Source organism: Pleurodeles waltl, chromosome 4_1 (genome assembly GCF_031143425.1).
Source record: "Pleurodeles waltl isolate 20211129_DDA chromosome 4_1, aPleWal1.hap1.20221129, whole genome shotgun sequence".
Taxonomy (NCBI): domain Eukaryota; kingdom Metazoa; phylum Chordata; class Amphibia; order Caudata; family Salamandridae; genus Pleurodeles; species Pleurodeles waltl.
In genome coordinates, this window is record NC_090442.1 from 313,905,718 (window position 1) to 313,924,602 (window position 18,885).

The window sequence follows — 18,885 nt, forward strand, 5'->3', positions numbered from 1 at the left end:
AAGGTAAACTATATGGTTGTGCTCGGACAGGATGTATTATTTTAGGGACCTGCGGTTCAGAATGTGCCTGAGGGACCCGTCCTTTTTGGGTATCAGGAAGTACAGTGAGTCACTCCTGTGCCTTGATGGTGGCTGGGGATGTGTTCTATAGCCCTTTGGAGGAGGAGAACTCAGAGTTCCTCCTTGAGTAGCCTTTAGTGTTCTGGTGAGAGTCTGTTTGCAAGGTCGAACGGTGGGAGGTGCAGAAGTAAGTTCCAGACAATAAACATGTTGAATAATGTCGAGCACCGACTAGTCTGAGGTGACAATTCACCATGTGGGAAAGACGTCTTATAGGCGCCTCCGACTGGTGTTGTATGACTGGGGGCAAGAAGGGGCAATTCAGGGTTTGGTGGTAGTTGAAGCTCCTTTTTGGGAACTACCATTGCCTCTGCCTCCTGAATTGTTGCCCCGGTAGGACCCTCTAAAATAGCCACTGGGGAGGATTGCTGGCCATGGGCTGCACTGATAGGACTTGGAGGCTTCAGGGGATCTGGTGTTTGAGCATCCATGGTAGGTGCCGACCATCAAGAGCATGTTCAGCAGGTTCTGCTGAACCTCCACCTTGAAGCCAGTGATACGGAGCCAAGTGTGCCTGTGTAGCAGGACACTGGAATGTACACCCCTGGCAAAGATGTTTTCTCCATGTAGGGAACAGCGAACAGAGGTATTAGGTATCTGCTTGCCCTCAGAAACTCTCTCTGTCCCCTTTTCCTATGAGCCTATGGGAGGTATTGGAGGAGCGCCTCTATCTTCTCCCAGTGGGCACAATCATATCTTGCTAGAAGGCTGACAGAACTAGCTATATGCCAGTGGTTGGCCAATTGCATGGCCGCCCTTTTCACTGTGGCACTTATGCATTTGCTTGCCAGGAGTTGGCTCATTTACGAGCATTAGTGACCATCAGAGAATTGGTTGAGAGCTGACCGTGAATATAAATAGGGTTAGAAGGGGACGCTTTATATTTTTTATCCACCCTATGTGTTATAACCCTAGCTTGGACAGGGTCTTTAAAATGTCAGGAGTGTGACGTAACATGCCCTTGAGCATGGGGAGGTATAGAGTGGAGCAGTGAGTGGAGGAGAGGGTCTCGAAGAAGTCTTCCTCCTTTAAGTGTTCAGTATGGAGCTTCACCTTATGAAAGGAGGCAGTCCTACCAATGAGTTCCGGATATGATGTAGAATTATATAGAGGGGACGGGTGGGCAGGGTAAAGGTTGGGTTCTGTTCACCTGGTGGGTCTATATTGAATGAGTCCCATGGATAACACTGCGGAGGAGTGTCAAATGTGTCATCACCCCCAACCTCCCCACGCCCACATGTGTCAGGGTCTGGAGACCCCTGAGGTGTGATGTCAAAAGGGTCCGTTGGAGAAGCAGATGGGGAGGGCGGAGCTGAGGAACAGGGTGAAGGGATGGTTGTGCATGGGGTAACGTTTTGGTAGCCTTATACATTTTTTTGTGCTGTTGTGTTCAGGCGATAGGCACAGGTTGCAGACCTGATGAACATCAGTCTGAAGATATTTTGCATGGCAGCGAGGACAATACCATAACAGCATCTGTTCCATCACTGTCGAGGCATGGTGTAGAAGCAGGAGCAGGCCCCCAAGGGCGAGGTCCAAGAGGGGTCACGGTCGACATGAATCCCGCTCGAAAGAAGTACTCAAACTTCGGTCCAAAAGGAAAATAAAGGCAGCACGATCGTACAATATGGATGGAAGGAAAAAAAACATGTGAACTGGTAAGCGCACTGCAACAGTGTTGACCCAAAGTACATAGGAGCACACGTCTGAACCAGAAAGCGGGAAGAAAACAATCTAACAAAGTTGATAACATATGCATTATCACCAAGAGGAGAAGTCACCATACCTCGTGACTCGAAAGATTTCTTTGAAGAAAAACAACTTCCACACATGTGGGCCTAACACGAGTTGGCAAATGTATTCAAAGCATGTTTATCTACAGCCACATATGCCTCATATGCCTTCAGCATAACATTTTCCATTTGTAGCATATGCTGCAGTAGATCACATGCTCTGCACAGACAAATAAAAATGCATGCCCCTAGTGAGCATACAAAGTAGATGTCAAATGAAGTAAGAGTACTGTTTAGCCAACTTCAGCCACTTAGCAGACCTGATTATACACACAGTAATGTTTAGTGATAGTGTGAGTCGTTGACGAAGTAGAACCTTTTATGTCCGGCAGTGGTATGTTACCTAAGAAAACCATTGTAGTTAATTTCATTCTAGTAGTGGGACAGTCTGCCTTTGCATAACAGACTTCAATACATTTATTAATGTAAATTTTTACTGACATTTGTTGTTTAAAATACAGTAAAACAGTAAACAACATGGCCACCATTAAGTGGTGCAGAACAATCATGTTGTCGCTCTGATCGAATTCACATTGATTCATGCAAGTATTTTATGTATAGATTAGACACCTGCAATATCTGACCTGGATGACCATGGACCTCAGATCTTCTGATGCTTAGAGGTGCATCCCGTCCATTTATAGATCTCCTTCTCTGTTTTGCAGCTAACGTTTGTCTCCCGTACAGTCATCAAAGGGGGACCTGGAGACTTCCAGCTGTTAGCAATGTCTCTCTTTGTAATTAGGAAAACTAGCACCATAAAGAGACGCTGCGGATCGAGGGGAGGGGTTCAGCCCTTCATTATCCTCAGCAGGGTGGTTTTGAGGTCTAAACACTTGGTGATCAGGAGGAGCACTGTTAATCTGGTGTGGACAGACTTCCAGCATTTAGCAATGCACGGGCAAGCCCATATGATGTAACAAAAGGAAACACTTGGGTCACTACAGCGCCAACACTTCAGTGAAACTGCTTTCCATATTTTTCACAGACGGTCTGGACTATAATTTGAACAGTGGATGTATAGGAACTGAATTAATCTCAGAGTAGCTGGGATAGCCAGTACCAAGGGGCCATCTTGGCCTCACATCAGTTGTCATCGTCCATCTCCCAACTGTCTTCTACCCACCTCTCATGCAGCACAGCCAGGGGTTCTCAGACACGTTGAGTGCCAGGGAGTTGTACAATTGTGCAATATCTTTACGACCTAGTGGACCCAGTGCCCCTTTTGCCTCCAGAGGATTAAAGTCTCGGACTGCTCCTAGAGTGTCTCTGAGGACCTCTAAAGCATCCCTCACTTGTAAATATTTAAAGAATTGAGTAGAGCGTAGCCCAAATTCAGTTCTGAGGTTATCAAAGGATACAATATGGTCGCCCTGCCACAGTTCCGCTAGGGAAGATACCCTGATGAGGTCCCACCCACGGAAGCCTTCTAGGAGTCTCACATGTTTTAACCAGAAATCCCTTTGCTGTGGCATGAAGGGAGTGGGCTTCCCTAGTCATTTAAATGAGGTCAGGGCTTCTCTCCAGCAGATAAAGGGAATCTTAGATATCTGGGGTAGAGATGCAGGAAGGCAGGTACTGTAAAGTAGATCATGTACACCCCAATGTTCCAATATTTTGAGCTCCAAGTGGTAAGATGGGCTGCCCAACAGTAACAGCGGAGGTCTGGTGCTCCAAGGCCACCCTAGTACATCTATGGCACGCACTTGGCCGAGGACACTATACATGATTTGTCTGCGCAATAAAACCTATTGCCTGCCAACCAAATGTTAGGAAAGCATGTAAGGGGGAGTAAAAATGGGGTCATTTTGTAGTACTTATAAATGACGGGGAAGCACTAACATCTTCTAGAGTGCCACGTGCCCCAGAAGTTTGAGAGGTAGGTGGGCCTAGTGGTCTAAGTCCTCGTGCACCTGATTTGTGATGGGGACAATGTTTTGTTCCCAAACCCTTTGAGCATCACGGGTAATGGTGATACTCAGGTTTCGAAAGGGTTCAATGGAGATCTTCAATTGTGGTTCTGGCACTGGGGTGGGGAGTGGGTCTGTCAGGGAAATATATATATCTGTTTATCCCAGTTCACCCATAGGCCTGCAGCATCTCTATAAAAATTAAGCATATATACTAAGCAGGGCAGAGTGACCTGTGGGGACTGGATATACAGCAGCATGTCATCTGCATATAGCACCACCCTACCTTCGTGGTCCGAAGCCAATTGGAAGCCTTTTTTCTGTGCATCTGCTCTGATCCTGGAGGCCAGGGGCTCAATGGTTATGGCAAACAGAAGTAGGGAGAAGTGGCAGCCCTGTCTCGTATCGTAAATGTAGATAAGAGTTCTGTTTATTCTGACTCGAGTGCAAGGAGCTTCATAGAGTGCAGCAATCAAAAACAGGAATTTCGGACCGAAATTATTTTGGCGCAGTATGCGGAAGAAGAAGGGACAGTGTACTACGTCAAGAGCCTTCTTGTAGTTGACCAGCAGCAGGGCTCCCACTCTTTCTAATCGCTGCAGCTGGGACAGAGTTACTTGGAGCCTGCGTAGGCAGGAACGGGTGCTCCTACCTGGCATGAAGTTATTTTGGCCACCATGTATCAGAGGTGGGATGATCATTAGCAGTCTATTTTGGTCAGTAGTTTACATTCAAAATTTATGAGGGCGATGGGCCTATAAGAAGAGAAGGTGTTAGGTGGTTTGTCAGCTTTGAGTATTGTGATAATAGTGGCAGCCCTGAGGTCAGTCGGGAGCGTGCAGTGCGACCAATATTTACGGAGAGGTTGAGGAGATGTGGGGATACGAGAGTTTAGCATTTCTTGAAGAACTCTGCAGGGATACCATTGGGGATGGGAATTTTACCAGACAGAAAGGCTGTGATGGCAGCTTGGAGCTCTTCAAGCTTAAGTGGTGCATCCAGCTCCCCTCGCTGGGCAGGTGTAAGCGAACAGGGGGGAAGATTGCCAGCTATTGGTCACAACTGTTCTAGGGGTGGGCATGTTTTTGTAGCTGTAGACTGAAGAGGCTGCAGTAGTACCCTACAAAGACTTCTGCAATCTCGCCTGAAGTGTGGACAAGAAGTCTGTCTGAGGTCTTGACTGTTGGTATTGTACGGGATTGGCTGATTTGTGGGAAAACCAATCAATCAATCAATCTCCTCGCCTTGCTACCTTGTTCACATATGGGGGAAATGGTGAAAGCACCTGCTGCTTGAACAGTGTTCAAGATGTTTTAATCTCCATATCCCCAGTGTACCGGAGTTCGTGGCACTCAGGAGAACCTCAATTGGGGCATGGTCAGACAATGCCCAAGTCAGGATGTGGATGTCTGTAATCAGGGTAAGTAAGTCTGGGAGCACGACAAAGTAATTTAGTCTCAAGAGGCCCTTGTAGGAGGAGCATCAGTGTGTGTGCTATTTCCCTTGGGGGTGCCAGTATCTCCAAATATCAATTAATCACAGTGAGATGGCCCAGCGATGAAGCCTAAGAGGCCTGAGGGATCATGCCTCTGAGTTTGTGTCAAGGGATGTATCGAATATTGCATTAAAGTCTCTGCCTAGCACGAGTACTCTGGGGTGAGTGTGTAGTAGGGCTGCAGAGAGAACTGGGAGCGATCTGGCACCCAATGCTGGGGGACACATATGCTCCCTATCACTCAGGAGTTCCCTTCCAGGATCCTTTCAAAGAGCATGAAATGGCCTAACAGTCGCTTGGGTTTGGGTGTTTGGAAAAGGCCTTGTGAAATAAAATGGCAATGCCCCTTCCCCGCTGGGTAAAACCTGCATGGAAGACTCCAGTTTAACCCCACCTGGTGAGAAAAGGGAAGTTCGAGCCCAGGAGATGGGTTTCTTGTAAAAGGACAATGGCTGAGGACAGTCTCTTATCATATAGGAATGCTGCCTCCCTCTTGATTTTGTCTAGGAGCCAGCTGACGTTCAACGTACTATCTTAAAGCGTGAGCGAGGATCCACTGTCATCTAGCCCATTCTGCTATCTCAATTCTCGTTGATTCCGGCTTGTGTTATGGGCCTGCCATGTAACATATCAACAAATGAACAAACAAGTCACAATAAACAACCAGTGGGTTAAAACACCCAATTACCCTCTCCCTACACTTCCCTCCTGGAAGCATCTGTCGGCCTAACATTAGGAGCCTATCTAGAAAAACAGTCCAGGGATATCGCCTTTGTCACCAAGGCCCAGGAAGTTCCTGGCGAGGCCTGGCCATCACCTGATTCTGAGGTGGTATAGATCCAGGAGGCCAAGGAGCCATGCCCCAAGTGGCTGGACCGAACCCCAGGGTTCTCCTTGGGGAGTGCCAGCGCTGCTTCATATTTGTACTGGAGAAACAACATCACAGATCATGCACAGGAGCGGAGGGCACAGCCGCAGGGCAGAAGGAGGCCCCTGCCACGCCCGTTTTTTTTCTTGAAAGAGTATCTTGAGTTTGGCAGAAAAAAGGAGCAAGAATTTCACATCCATAGCTCTGAGTTTTCACTTCAATTCATCAATGGACCTGTGCTGGTGTGGCCCAGTTTCATATAGCCCTGAAAAATGAATATCTGTGAGAATTCAAAGGAAGTTTAGCAATTAAGACGCTCCAACGTTTTGCACAGACAGAAATGGGGAAAGAATTTACACTCAGGTGCACAGCATGCACACCTAGTCAGTCTGCATGCCTCTCGCTGGATTTGCATATACTCCTCAGATTGTTTGAAATACCCAGGCCCTATGAGCTCAAGTGCGAAATCTCCAGGTGCAATTGCTTGTTTGTATGTCTCAGCTGCCACATATGTTGTATCAGAAGATCTGACCTGATAAGAAGATTCTCATGTTGATGAACTGACATTCTGAGAAACAGAGAACCAGGTATGTCTTGCCCATACTGGTGTCACTAAAACGAGTGTCATAACTTTGGGCTGAATTTCTACACTACATATAAAAGCAAAGGTAGTGGAGGAAAATCAAAAGCAATTATCTCTGACCAACTCAACCTTAGTGAGGTGCCCACAGAGTGTGGTGTACCTAGAGGCAAAGCTTGGGTATTTTGCATTTTCTACAGTGATGAACAAATCAACTGTGGATGTCCTCATTTGCGGAAGTAGTGGTAACATACTGATTCACACTCATTCCTTTACTTACTGATTCACTCTTCTTAATTTTCAATGTTGTTGTTCACCTCAGCAGCACCTGCACTAAGGGCTGTATTTGATTACAAATGGCCCATTTCCAGATCTTTTGGGATATGGCTGACAGCAGAAGCAAGTACCTCCTTGTTTGTGGATATAATACATGGTCACCATGTTGTCCATCTTGACTAGGACAGTTCTTTTCTGGATGAGATTGCAAACTATGCTGCACACCAACTGTATTGCTGTCAGTTCATGGAAACTTATGTGGTATATTATCTGCTCTTACATCCAAGTACCCTGAACAATCATGTAGTTCATGTGTGTTCCCTGCCCCACCTGCAGCTGAGGGTCTAGAAGTGAAGCAGTGGAGGATTGAGAAACCCATACTGTATTCAAATATAAGATTCCAAATAGTATTTTATGATGATTTGCAATATAGAGCAAACATGTTGGGTTGAGATGATGAGTCCAAAGCTATTTATTAATGTCCATTCAAACAGAAATCATATAAGTTTGAGCAAGGAATCAAGATCCAAACTGAAGGTCATCCTGGTTTGAGCCAAGAACCAAAAGCTGACACGTGTTTCGCCCCTATGGTAGGTTTACCTGGGGCGTTTTTCAAGGCTAGCAAGAGTCATCAGAGTAGATCCATTATTTGCAGTACATAATAACCGGTCAATGTTTTCAGTCAGTCTAGAAATGCAAGGTGTCTTTCAACGGATCATATACCGGGCTAAATCCCACGACGAGGTCCGGTGTTTTAGTCCAGCGCCATATTTGATGAGGTCCAGGTCAAGTGTCCATCTTCTTTTGAATACAATGTGGGTTTTTCAATCCTCCACTGCTTTAAGATTTTGATTTGGGGCAAATTGGTCCACACCCCATTTGATAACCCACAAACTGGAAAGGGCATTTTATTGGATGAGAAAGTTGGGCCATTAAACCTTGTTTTTGAATCGAGGGCCTAGAAATGGTCTGCCAGTTTCAAGTTTTTGTCGTTCCACCATGAGAGTCTGTGCTGAACTCTAGGATCCACAAACACTAGACCTCCCCATCGACATGCTACTTGTGACCACTGCCTGGCTAGACACCTGTGCATACAGTACCAACTCTATGGAGGAGGCCATCACTCTCTAAAATTGAAGGTATTGTTCTCACAGTTAATGGATGCGTTTCCTGAAAAAGAGGTTGCATCCTTTGAGATGCCATCATCCTCTTTTGGTTTGGGTAGACTTTGCTTGTAAATGAGTTTAGCATTGCTCCTATAAAATGGATAAACTTGCTGTGATTTGAGATGGACTTCTTGGCATTCACTGTGAACCCTTAACTGTGTAGGAGAGACACTGCTGCCTGAGTGTGTGCGCGCTAGGCATTGCTGTCGGCTGCTGCTTTTTTTCAGCCAATTGTTGAGATACGGAAACATGTTAATCACACTGCTGCAAAGATGTGCTGCAAACACTGCTAGACACTATATGAATACTCTTAGGGCTGTTGTAACGCCAAAGGATAGAACCTTAAACTGGTAGCAGTTTCCACTTACCACGAATTTGAGATAGCGTTGATGTGCCACATGAATGGAAAGGTGGAAGTAGATGGCCTTGAGGTAGATATTTGGTCTCTTGTGTAGAGCAGAAGCATGCCGTAATTTTTAACTGATCTGACCGGATGTAGTGAATCAATGTCCTGAGATCGAGGTAGGCCATAATGCACTGTCCCTTAGGGAATGAAGAAGTGCACAGAGTACACTACTTGAGCCGGATGGTATGGGGTACTTGTTCTATGGCACCTTTATCAAGAATTATTTATACTTCCTCCTTGAGCAGCTGTTGATGTTGCTGGCTGACTTTGTGATATTGTGATGGTATCTTTGTGGTATTAAGTGCAACTCTAAGCAGTACTTTGGATGCGAGACTGACGGCCAAAGGTATGTCTTCATTAATTATCAGAATTGTTGTGCCTTAATTCCTCTGATCACAATTGATGGGTGCACATCTCAAAGGAACAGCCTGGACATTCAGATTTATGTCTCAATGCCAGGACAATTCGATGGCTCCAAGTTGCTATGTGCACAATGCTGTGTTAATACTCCCCAAATTAATGGACATAATACAATATTCCACAGAATAAACAAAAGGAACACAATAAAAAGTTCTTACGATACATATGTCTCTGCGCTATTCCTCATGTTTACGTTAGTTCTATTAAATTGCAGAATATTCAAACAAACGTTACATTTATTAGCGTAAAATTAAAGGCAGTGACTAGTTAGATACCAGCTCTCAGAGACAGCAGAAAGACTAGGCAGGTTTACTGCACCTATAATAGTTTTGTTGAATGCATTCAGTTAAGTATGTAGGCATCTTTCTAAGCAACATAACATAAAATTGAGGCACACAAGAAGAAAACAGACATCTCCGTTCTTCCCAGCTCACCCTTGCAGCTGTTCCCAAGATCTGGAAAAGCACAAGAGGAAGATCCTTCTCCTACTACCTAGCAGCCAGGACATGGAACACGCTACCCCCTCAAGCTCAGGCAGACTGCATCACTGAAGCAGTTCAGGAAGGACCTCAAGACCTGGCTCTTCGACTGAGCAGCACATCCACAAACAGCACCTTTAGACTTTACGGGTGATTAGCCGTGCTTTATAGATCACTGATTGATTGATAGTGCGTTAATGTAGATTATATTCTAAGTTTGCTAGAAGACACCAAAAGACATAAGAATTTCATATAGAAAATGTAACTTGTGCACTAATCACTGATGGCTTTTACTCTGTGCTTCAACTTCTTATACTAGGAATAGTATTACTTTACCTTGTGACAGTATGGGACGTAAGAAACTACAAATATGAATGCAAATCACTATGGGACGGGAAAAAAAAAGTAAAGAAACTATAAATATGAATGTGAATCACTGCCAGGCAAGACCTTCTGGTGTACCTATGGATACAGGATGTACTGCAGCTTCCGTTAAATGTAGACCTTGCACTATTAAAGAATACATAAGAACCAAAAACATGGGCACAAACCTCCGTGTGGCGGTATTTAGTGCCTGGAAGCAAGATGGCTTCAGGACATGTATTCTGTTACAAAACAGCTGTGCACATGCCAGTAAGAGGAAGCACCCAAGGCATCACAAACTTTGTTTATGTACTGTAGCTGAGGTTGAAAAACAATTAAAAGTGGGTGGCTCAGATATGGGGAAAATATTACTTACTCTATAACTATCAGTTTGTGCTTGTAGTGCTGTAGATTCACATGCTCAGCACATGTTCAAAAGTTTATACAAGGGTCACTTCGGTGAAAAGTGTATGTATGAACTATTCTTTGTTCTAGTGTTTAAAGTATTCTTTCAGTAGAGGTCATGGCACATACTAATCCATTTATTTTCTGCTCCATAGTGCTGTATCATGGACCAAATATATTCAGCAAAAAAACAAGTTTAAAAAAAATCCATGAGTGTGTGTAACAGGTATACACAATCATGTGTCATGTCGCCACAGCAGACTTATGGTTCGTTTTTTTAAACTTTATCGACCTATTTCCTTGCCAATGCAGTATGCCAAAACGATTGCCACAAGGGTGAACACTTTGCATGACAATTTAAGCTCTGTGGATAGAGAGGAGATGTGACATGAGGTAACTATTAAGAGAGGTCCAGGAGGCAGGTAGAAAATGTCGAAACCAACACCTGAAATATGAGGAGGCACGACCGCTAATACACAATTTGCATTATTTGGTGAAAAACAGACAACTACAGGTAGAATGGAGAGTTTGCCTAGTATGGTAATGCCTAAAGCTATTAATTAGAATATCACAAATGAGAGATAGACTGTGTCCAAAGATGGTTTTGTGACAGATGGACCAGCTTTTAAACTATGCTCACTTGCCTAATGGGAGTCAGTGTTGTTTCTTCAGATGATGTGAAACGGGTTGTCCATGAAGAAAGCATTACAGAAGTCCGGCTGACAAATTTTATATCAGCTGGGGTTCCTACGCTGGTACTGAGGGAGACCAAGTTAAAGTGCATTACATTAATCCAGGCATAAGTGCCAATTACAGTAAACCACAAGCAGAAAGGAAGAAAATGTAAGGTTTCTTAAAATCGTAGAAGCAAGCAGCTGTAACCATAGCAATCTCAGCAGTAAAGACTTTCAATGAAAATAAACCTGATATTGCGTATTTTGGCAACCCAAAACTGACAGTACATCAGGAGGACAACCACCATTGCGACTATACACAGAAGGGCCTCCTAAGATCAAGATGAAATTTTAATCACTTTCATATAGTTACTGAAATGTATTTAGGTTGAGGGGAATTCATCGTCCATTCTAAGAACGATTTAGGTGTCAGTGGCGAGCGCCATAAAATCCGAATTGAATGATTTGACTAATTTGGCCAGAGATGCCACACACCTATTAAAAAGCGTAGAACTAATAGATAAGCTCAGAGCGACCCCACATGTAAATTTACTGATTTTGAGGAGCACTGAAAAGGACAATGTTGTGTGCGAATGTACATTCCATGGTGGAATATATGGCCTGTGACACGAGGGAATTCCATTGTCCATGACGCTGGAGTTCCCTTCGAGTCAGTTGAGCCTGGACGCACAGTTGATCAGACCTGCTCCCACATCGTACTGGCTTTCTTAATAAAACGGAGACTGAACGCTCACCGTGGTTCCTCTCTTACTTCCACCGTCACCACTTCAACCTGGCGACGAGGATGGTGGGAGTGTAGCAGGTTGGAAGTTCTACTACGGTGTTTTGCCCCGCTTCAGCCCGCGCCTACTGGTGGCAATTGAATACTCCTCTTGTCATCGTGAAGAGGGTATGTATTTTGGACTCTTCTGCATACGCGCTCCTCACTAGGACACGTGGCTCGAGGAGAAAGCTGTTATCTCCCCATCTCGAGCCGCCGTACGCACACTGGATAGCCGCGTGTGCTCGTCTCGCACGTTCTGGTGGAGTCCAAGTGTCTCCACGGGAACGGAGACGCAACATATGCCGCGCAGACCAACGCGCGTTGGATTGACACGTGCGCTCGGAAAGAAGCGCCTCCAAGGGAACATCTGACGCGTTACCCAGCGTCATCTCCAGGAGGAGCTGTAACACGGCGCTGTGAACGAAGCATCGCCAAGGCAACGGAGACGCTCTGCACCTTGTCGCACTGATTTTTTTTGAGCGGTGTGTGTGTTTTAGCGCTTTATTTTTTATATTTTTTTCCTCTTTCCAATATAAAAAAATAAAAGAGGAAAGAAAGGAAGGAAGGTGCAAATTATATTTATAAGGGAGCAGGTCTGAGGAGTTTTTACAGCCAGTTACTACATATTGTACTCATTCACCAGGACTGAGCATCCAAGCGTGGGTGGCATGGCACAGCCTAATTTTACTATTACTCCCCCACAAGCATTTTGGGCTGCAGGAAGTGCCCTGCTTGTTAAATGGTCAGAATGGAAGGACTATTTCTTGAACTATATAGGTGCCATTGATATTGAAAATAAAATGCCTGCGGAACAGAAGAAAAGGCTCTTACTACATTCGTTAGGGCCCGTTGGATTCAAAACATATAATAAGATGCAGAAAAGTCCTGTGAGCGGAGATGGATGTCTTTTTAATGCAGCTATGCAAGATCTCGACAAATATTTTGCACCAAGGGTTTGTGTTGGAATTACTCGCTACAAGTTTTTCCAAAGAAAGCAAGAGAAAGGGGAGTCTGTGGACGACTATGTTTCGGACTTAAAGAAATTAGCCCTTGACTGCAAGTTTGGCTCAATACATGATGACCTGATAAGGGATCAAGTAGTTATGCATAGCAACAATCAATCCATCCAGGAAAGATTGTGGATAAATGGTGATTCCCTGCTGGAGGAGATTCTAGCCATTGTAAGGAAGGCAGAAATTTCAGAGAGATGTATCTCTGAGTTAAAAGCAACCGAGAAAGGTGTCGACAATGTTTACAAGGTGACTAGTCGGAGTATGTTGAAGGAACAGAGGACCTCACAAGGTAACGGAAGTGAGAGAAGGTGCTATAGATGTGACAGTAAAGAGCACTTGGCATACTCTAAGACATGCCCAGCCTTGAAACAGAAATGTATCAAATGTGGTATTGTGGGCCACTTTGCGAAGGTTTGCAGGAATAAAAAGAAACTTGTTAAATGTATAGTGGAAAGTAGTGTTCACACAGGAAGTGGAAACGATGAATATTCCTGTGAGTCCAGAGAAGTCGCGGAGGACGGGAATTTTATTTTGAACATCACCGTTGCGGAGACCAAAGTGAAACCAATTTGTGACATGGAATTCCAATAACAATGTACGCAGACTCTGGCTCACCCTTTACTATCGTGAACGAGGAAGTGTGGAATGATGCATGGTGCATGATGAGAGGTTGAGACATGTGTTGGAGGTGTTGGAGAGTAAAGGGTTGACCGTAGAATTGAGCAAGTTTAAGTTTGCCAAGAGAAGTGTGGAATATTTGGGGCATGAAATCAGCAGTTAGGGAGTGAAACCGAAGGCGTTGTTAGTCGATGCCATTGTTAGAGCAGCGACCCCCACTACAAAGGAAGAAGTAAGATCATTTTTGGGTATGGCAGAATTCTGTGCATAATTAGTCCCACATTTTGCGGGGAAGGTTTATAACTTGAGACACCTTCTTAAGAAAAATTCCCGATTTGTATGGGATGAAGTATGTGAACGTGAATTTAAAAGTATAAAGTCTGATTTGAGCAAAGTAGCGAATTTAGAGAGTTTTGACCCTGAGTTGGATACCTTGGTGACTACAGATGCAAGCAACAAGGGACTAGGTACTGTCTTATCCCAGAGAGATAGGAATGGAAGGGAGAGGATAATATTGTTTGCCTCCAGGTCGTTATCGCCTTCCGAGGAGAAGTACTCGGTTATTGAGAAGGAGGCCTTAGCGTGCGCCTGAGCTTTGGAACACTTTTGTGCGTTCATATGGGGTAAGAATATCACTATTTAATGTGATCACAAACCCTTGATTAAGTTACTCACATCAGAAGGTAGTGTGTTAGCATCTGCTAGAATATTGAGATTATCCATGCGTATGAAGGATTTCATATACCGCATTGTGTATGTTCCCGGAAGGAATAATTGTATGGCGGATTGGTTGTCAAGGTTGCCGAGTCCGTTGGAAGGTTGTGTGGATGATCCTTGGAGTGATTTTAATGTTGCCCTAATACATGATGCTGGTGGTTCTGCACTTGAGAAGGACTCTTGGGGTAAGGAGATGGAATTGGTGTTGAAGTTTATTTTAGGAGGTTGGCCTAGGAAAGACCAACTCACGGAGCAGTGTAGGTACTACTGGGAGGTTAGGCATGAACTTTCTGTAGAGGGAAGTATCATTCTGAGAGGGGATAAGATCATTCCACCATATGGAATGAGGAACGTTGTGTTAGATTTGTGCCATGAGGGCATTTTGGCATTGCTCGGACAAAGTCAGTGGTTAAAGATCTATTTTGGTGGCCGGGAGTGGATAAAGCGGTAGAGAGGTTTGTAAGGTCTTGTAAAGTGTGTTCCTCGGCGGACAAAAGTTTGTATACCTTGCGACCACCTATGGATCAGACATTCTTGCCCAGACAACCTTGGGAATGTGTTGCGGTGGATTTGTTTGGTCCAGTGGGAGATGATCAAGAATATGTAGTTCTTATTGATTTATTTTCCAAATGGCCAGAAATTGGTATAATAGAGAGGGCGGACACTGCTAATGTACTGGAGTTTATGGACAAGGTATTTTTGTCAGAAGGAATCCCTGCGAAATTGTTAAGCGACAATGGTGTGAAATTCGTTTCTGATGCAGCAAAGATGTATTTTGAGAGAGTGGGAATCAAACACAAAACTACGTCCTTATATAACCCTAGTTGTAATGGAACTGTTGAGAGATTTAATAGGGTCATCAAAGGTGTAATTCAAAGTTCTATGGGGAAATGTGACTGGCATACTGCTGTGTTCAAGGCAGTGTGGGCTTACAGAATCACTAAGAATGTAACTACAGGGCTGAGTCCTTTTGTTATCATGAGAGGAAGGAATCCTAGGGGTAAGCATAACCCTGCGTGGTTATGTGTTACTGGTGTTGAACATTGGTCAGTAGAATTAGCAAGGGACAATCTGGACCAATTGCAAGGAAAGAACAAGTTATATTATGACCAATCTCATCATGTGAAGCCGGTCAAGATTGTCGTGGGTGATTGGGTACGGGTTAAGAAACCCTACAAAGTTAAGAAGGGTGAGAGACAATATTTTGAACCAGAACAAGTGGTGGAAGTGCTACATAATGCTGTCAGATTGAGTGATGGTAGGGTTTGGAATCTCAAACGTGTTGCCCTACTTAACAATGAGCAAAATACTATGCATGAGATTGACGGTACTAAGAATAAGGAAGATGGTTTTGTTTGGTTAGAGGATGAGTTGAAGGGTTTGAGAGCATCATCAGAAAGAGACAGCTCCCCTTCTTTGGTTCAACAAGGTTCCAACAGTGAGAGCAAGAAGATTATTAATGAGTGCGGAAGTGGTGAAGTGTGTGAGGAGATAACTAATGAGTGTGGTAGTAGTGAAGTGTGTGGGAGTTGTGAATCTGATTTTGATGTGGAAGGTGCAGTGTGTGTGGAGAAAAGGAGAGTGACTCGTCCGGGTTAGTGGAAGGATTACGTCTTAGGACATATAGCTGTTGCGGACACCGTGGATACGTGATGGGAACTCCAGTACCTTTATTGTTATCTGTTTTTTTCCCCTTGTTTAATTGTTTTATTATTGTTGGATTGTGTTGGATTCTTTTTTTTATTTGTTTTTTTTATATAAAAAAAATAATAAGGGAGGGGGATGTGTTGTGTGCATATGTACATTCCATGGTGGAATGTATGGCCGGTGACACGAGGGAATTCCATTGTCCATGACGCTGGAGTTCCCTTTGAGTCAGTTGAGCCTGGACGCACTGTTGATCAGACCTGCTCCCTCATCGTACTGGCTTTCTTAATAAAAAGGAGACTGAACGCTCACCATGGTTCCTCTCTTACTTCCACCGTCACCACTTCAGACAATGATGTGAACAAAAAGAATGAAAATATTCTGCAAAATATAAATTGCTTTACGGTATTTCTTTTCTTATTCAGTGACTGTTGTTGACTAAATAGGAAGTAAAACATGTTAAATTATTGTTTAGCAAGAATGGTGTGTGAAACCAGCCTCTAAATACCATGCCTATGAGGGCGTCAAAACGTGAACGCATCCGTGCTTCATGCTTGAGTGTCTGCACTCTAGAACATGCAGATGCTGAATTTCTAGGGTTCTAGAACAAAGTCGCCAATTACAAATTAAAGATACAGTGTTTCAAAAATGAAAAAAAAAATCAGTCATCAAATGTCAGTTATCACTAAATGTGGAAATATGTCTGAGCATTTTATCGTACTCACTCTTACCTCTGACATGTCATGCACCAGTAGAAGAGGAATACTAATTGTAGTAACGTCATGAGTACAGCAAACCTTGAGTATATTTCTGAGGCCCATTATTGCTGGATCGCGGGCAGTGATATTACCAGATTTCACATTGTCATCCACACAGAGATGAAATACAACATGGATTTCAGACAGATTTGAATGTCTGGTGATATAAAATTCGCCTGGAGGACAATGAAAAATGTATATCACGAAATTAGTTAAAACGATTAACCTTTAAAAAAAGGTAACTACATCACCTGTGAACAAGGTATAGGTTAAATTCGAAGGATACGTAAATAGTGATGTAAATAATAAAGTGCGAAAACAACAACAAATTTGAATTTTCCCATGAACACATCCCCGGTGGTATTCTGAAGACTAGAAATGACTGGCTTAAAAAAACAGTGTGAGGTCACATTGAACATATCTGCAAAGGAATACCGGGGCAGTGCGTGTGGGTGAGACAAGGATAGTTCGAAACGTTTTTAAAGGAACAAAGCGGGGGTCAGAAAGGGGTGAAGGTGCTCCTCTCCCTTTGCAAGACACATACTGGGAGTGCAAAAAGAAGAGGATGGGGCCACAAGTCTGCAGAATGTTAATATGCACCTAAGAGAAAAATTAGGAGTATGAAACGCAACAACAAAGTGAAGCCTGAAGGCGCTACAATGGTGTCTCATACAGGGATAGTTGCAGGGGTATTTATAAAACATTTTGGAGTTCTTCAAAAACAGGCACACAGTTTCATCATGCCACTTGCGGAGGGTGAAGAAAAAATTAATTAATTAAAAGCATTTAAAAACACTGTGTCTAGTAAAAAGAAAAAAACAGACCTTTAAAAAATATATATATATATTTTGAATTTAATAATTCAAACATGTTTACTTCAGAATTCAAAGCAGGTACTTTACTTTCGAATTTATTTGAATGCATTCAAACAACCATTTTCTTAGTTACGATTCGGATTTTTCCCTAAACTTCGAAAAAAGCAAATCTAAAGCACAAGCCCACGGATGCTTCACTGAATTACATAGGTTCCGATCACGAGCGACTTTACCGTTTTAATGCAAACAAAACTCTGAAAATACCAAGCGAACTGCACTTCAGCAACTTGCTGTGCAATAATGAACATTGATTAATGCACGTTAGCCTTTGTGACATAATGAAGGGGTGATTTCAGAAGGCATGTTTTCTTCTAACTGTGCCAGGTTTAGCTTCGGCGAGGTGGAGCACATCCTTTTGTAACACCTCGCCTTAAGCAAAGGCATGGCACTTCAGCACTTTACCTTAGATTTGAATTTGGATATGTACCCATGAACTGAATGTTTAGCTTTTTACAGTTTCCACCGTTGTTTAACCTTTTAGACTTGTATTTTTTTTTTTTTTTAGCCCACCACGATAATTTTAAATTGCTTTCATTTTTTCCGTTTCACTACTGGCGATGTAGTTGATGTACAGGTTGTCATTCTTCCTAATATCCGATTACCATGGTTTCTTTAATCGTGGAAATAAAGCATTTTTTCCATTCACTTACTGATTCAAGTTTTTCCATCTACTCCCCCCCAAATAAACTAATCGGAAGCACCAATCTCTGGATCCTTCACAGAATTACACAGGCATTCATCATGAGCGACCATTAATCATATTTTAATGCAAATAACTGTCTGCAGCCAAAACGGGGTTACGGTGGTGAGCAAATCACAGGTGTTTACTCCCATGATTTGCGGCAGGTGAAAGCTGCCAAGAGAAGGAAGGTATTTACCTTCATTTTTAACAGGGTTCTTCCTACCTAGCTTCCGCTTGCTTGTACCCACGTTCCTACCTCTGTTGTCTTTATTTGCCTTGCAATAAAGGTCTAGGTCAGTGTACTCCACAATGCACCATACTTTGTACATGACATTGTAGTTCTCTCCTTATGTAATATATCAAGAGGGAAACAGCCATTACTACGCGGCTGTTTCCCCGACTAGCCTTTAACACGTATGCGTTTTCATGCATGCATCATTACAACGAATATCCTTTACCACGAATACCATTACCATTGTAATGGTAAGGGCTATGCGTTGTAATGACGGTGAAGGCTATGAGTATTGTTAAGATCTTTCCATTTCCTACGAACGAATTGCGACGTGCCTTAGGAGTAAGGTAAAGGGGATTGGGACTGGGGGTGTGGGGTACTGTTTTAGGGAGTGGGGTTAGGTTTCGGGGGTGGGGGGCTAGGTTTTCAGGATTAGAGCGAGGGGCTTGGGTATAGGAGCAGGGGTACTGTTTTAGGGAGGGGTGCGGGGGGTTAGATTTTAGAGTGGGGGTGGTTTTCGGGCTTGGGGGGTATTGGGCCTGGAGGGTACTGTTTTAGGGAGGGGGCGAGGAGGTTATGTTTTTGGGGGGCTTTCAGGTTAAGT

General features: G+C 43.7%; 1 protein-coding gene across 2 annotated transcripts in view; it reads right to left on the reverse strand.

The window, feature by feature from the left end:
* The window catches only part of FERRY3 (FERRY endosomal RAB5 effector complex subunit 3), a 318,703-nt gene that overhangs the window by 105,466 nt on the left and 194,352 nt on the right, over nucleotides 1-18,885 (reverse strand). For both annotated transcript variants that reach the window (XM_069228412.1, XM_069228411.1), the window contains exon 11: nucleotides 16,466-16,668. In XM_069228412.1, coding sequence (XP_069084513.1) covers nucleotides 16,466-16,668 — 203 coding nt within the window. The remainder of the gene's footprint in view (nucleotides 1-16,465; nucleotides 16,669-18,885) is intronic.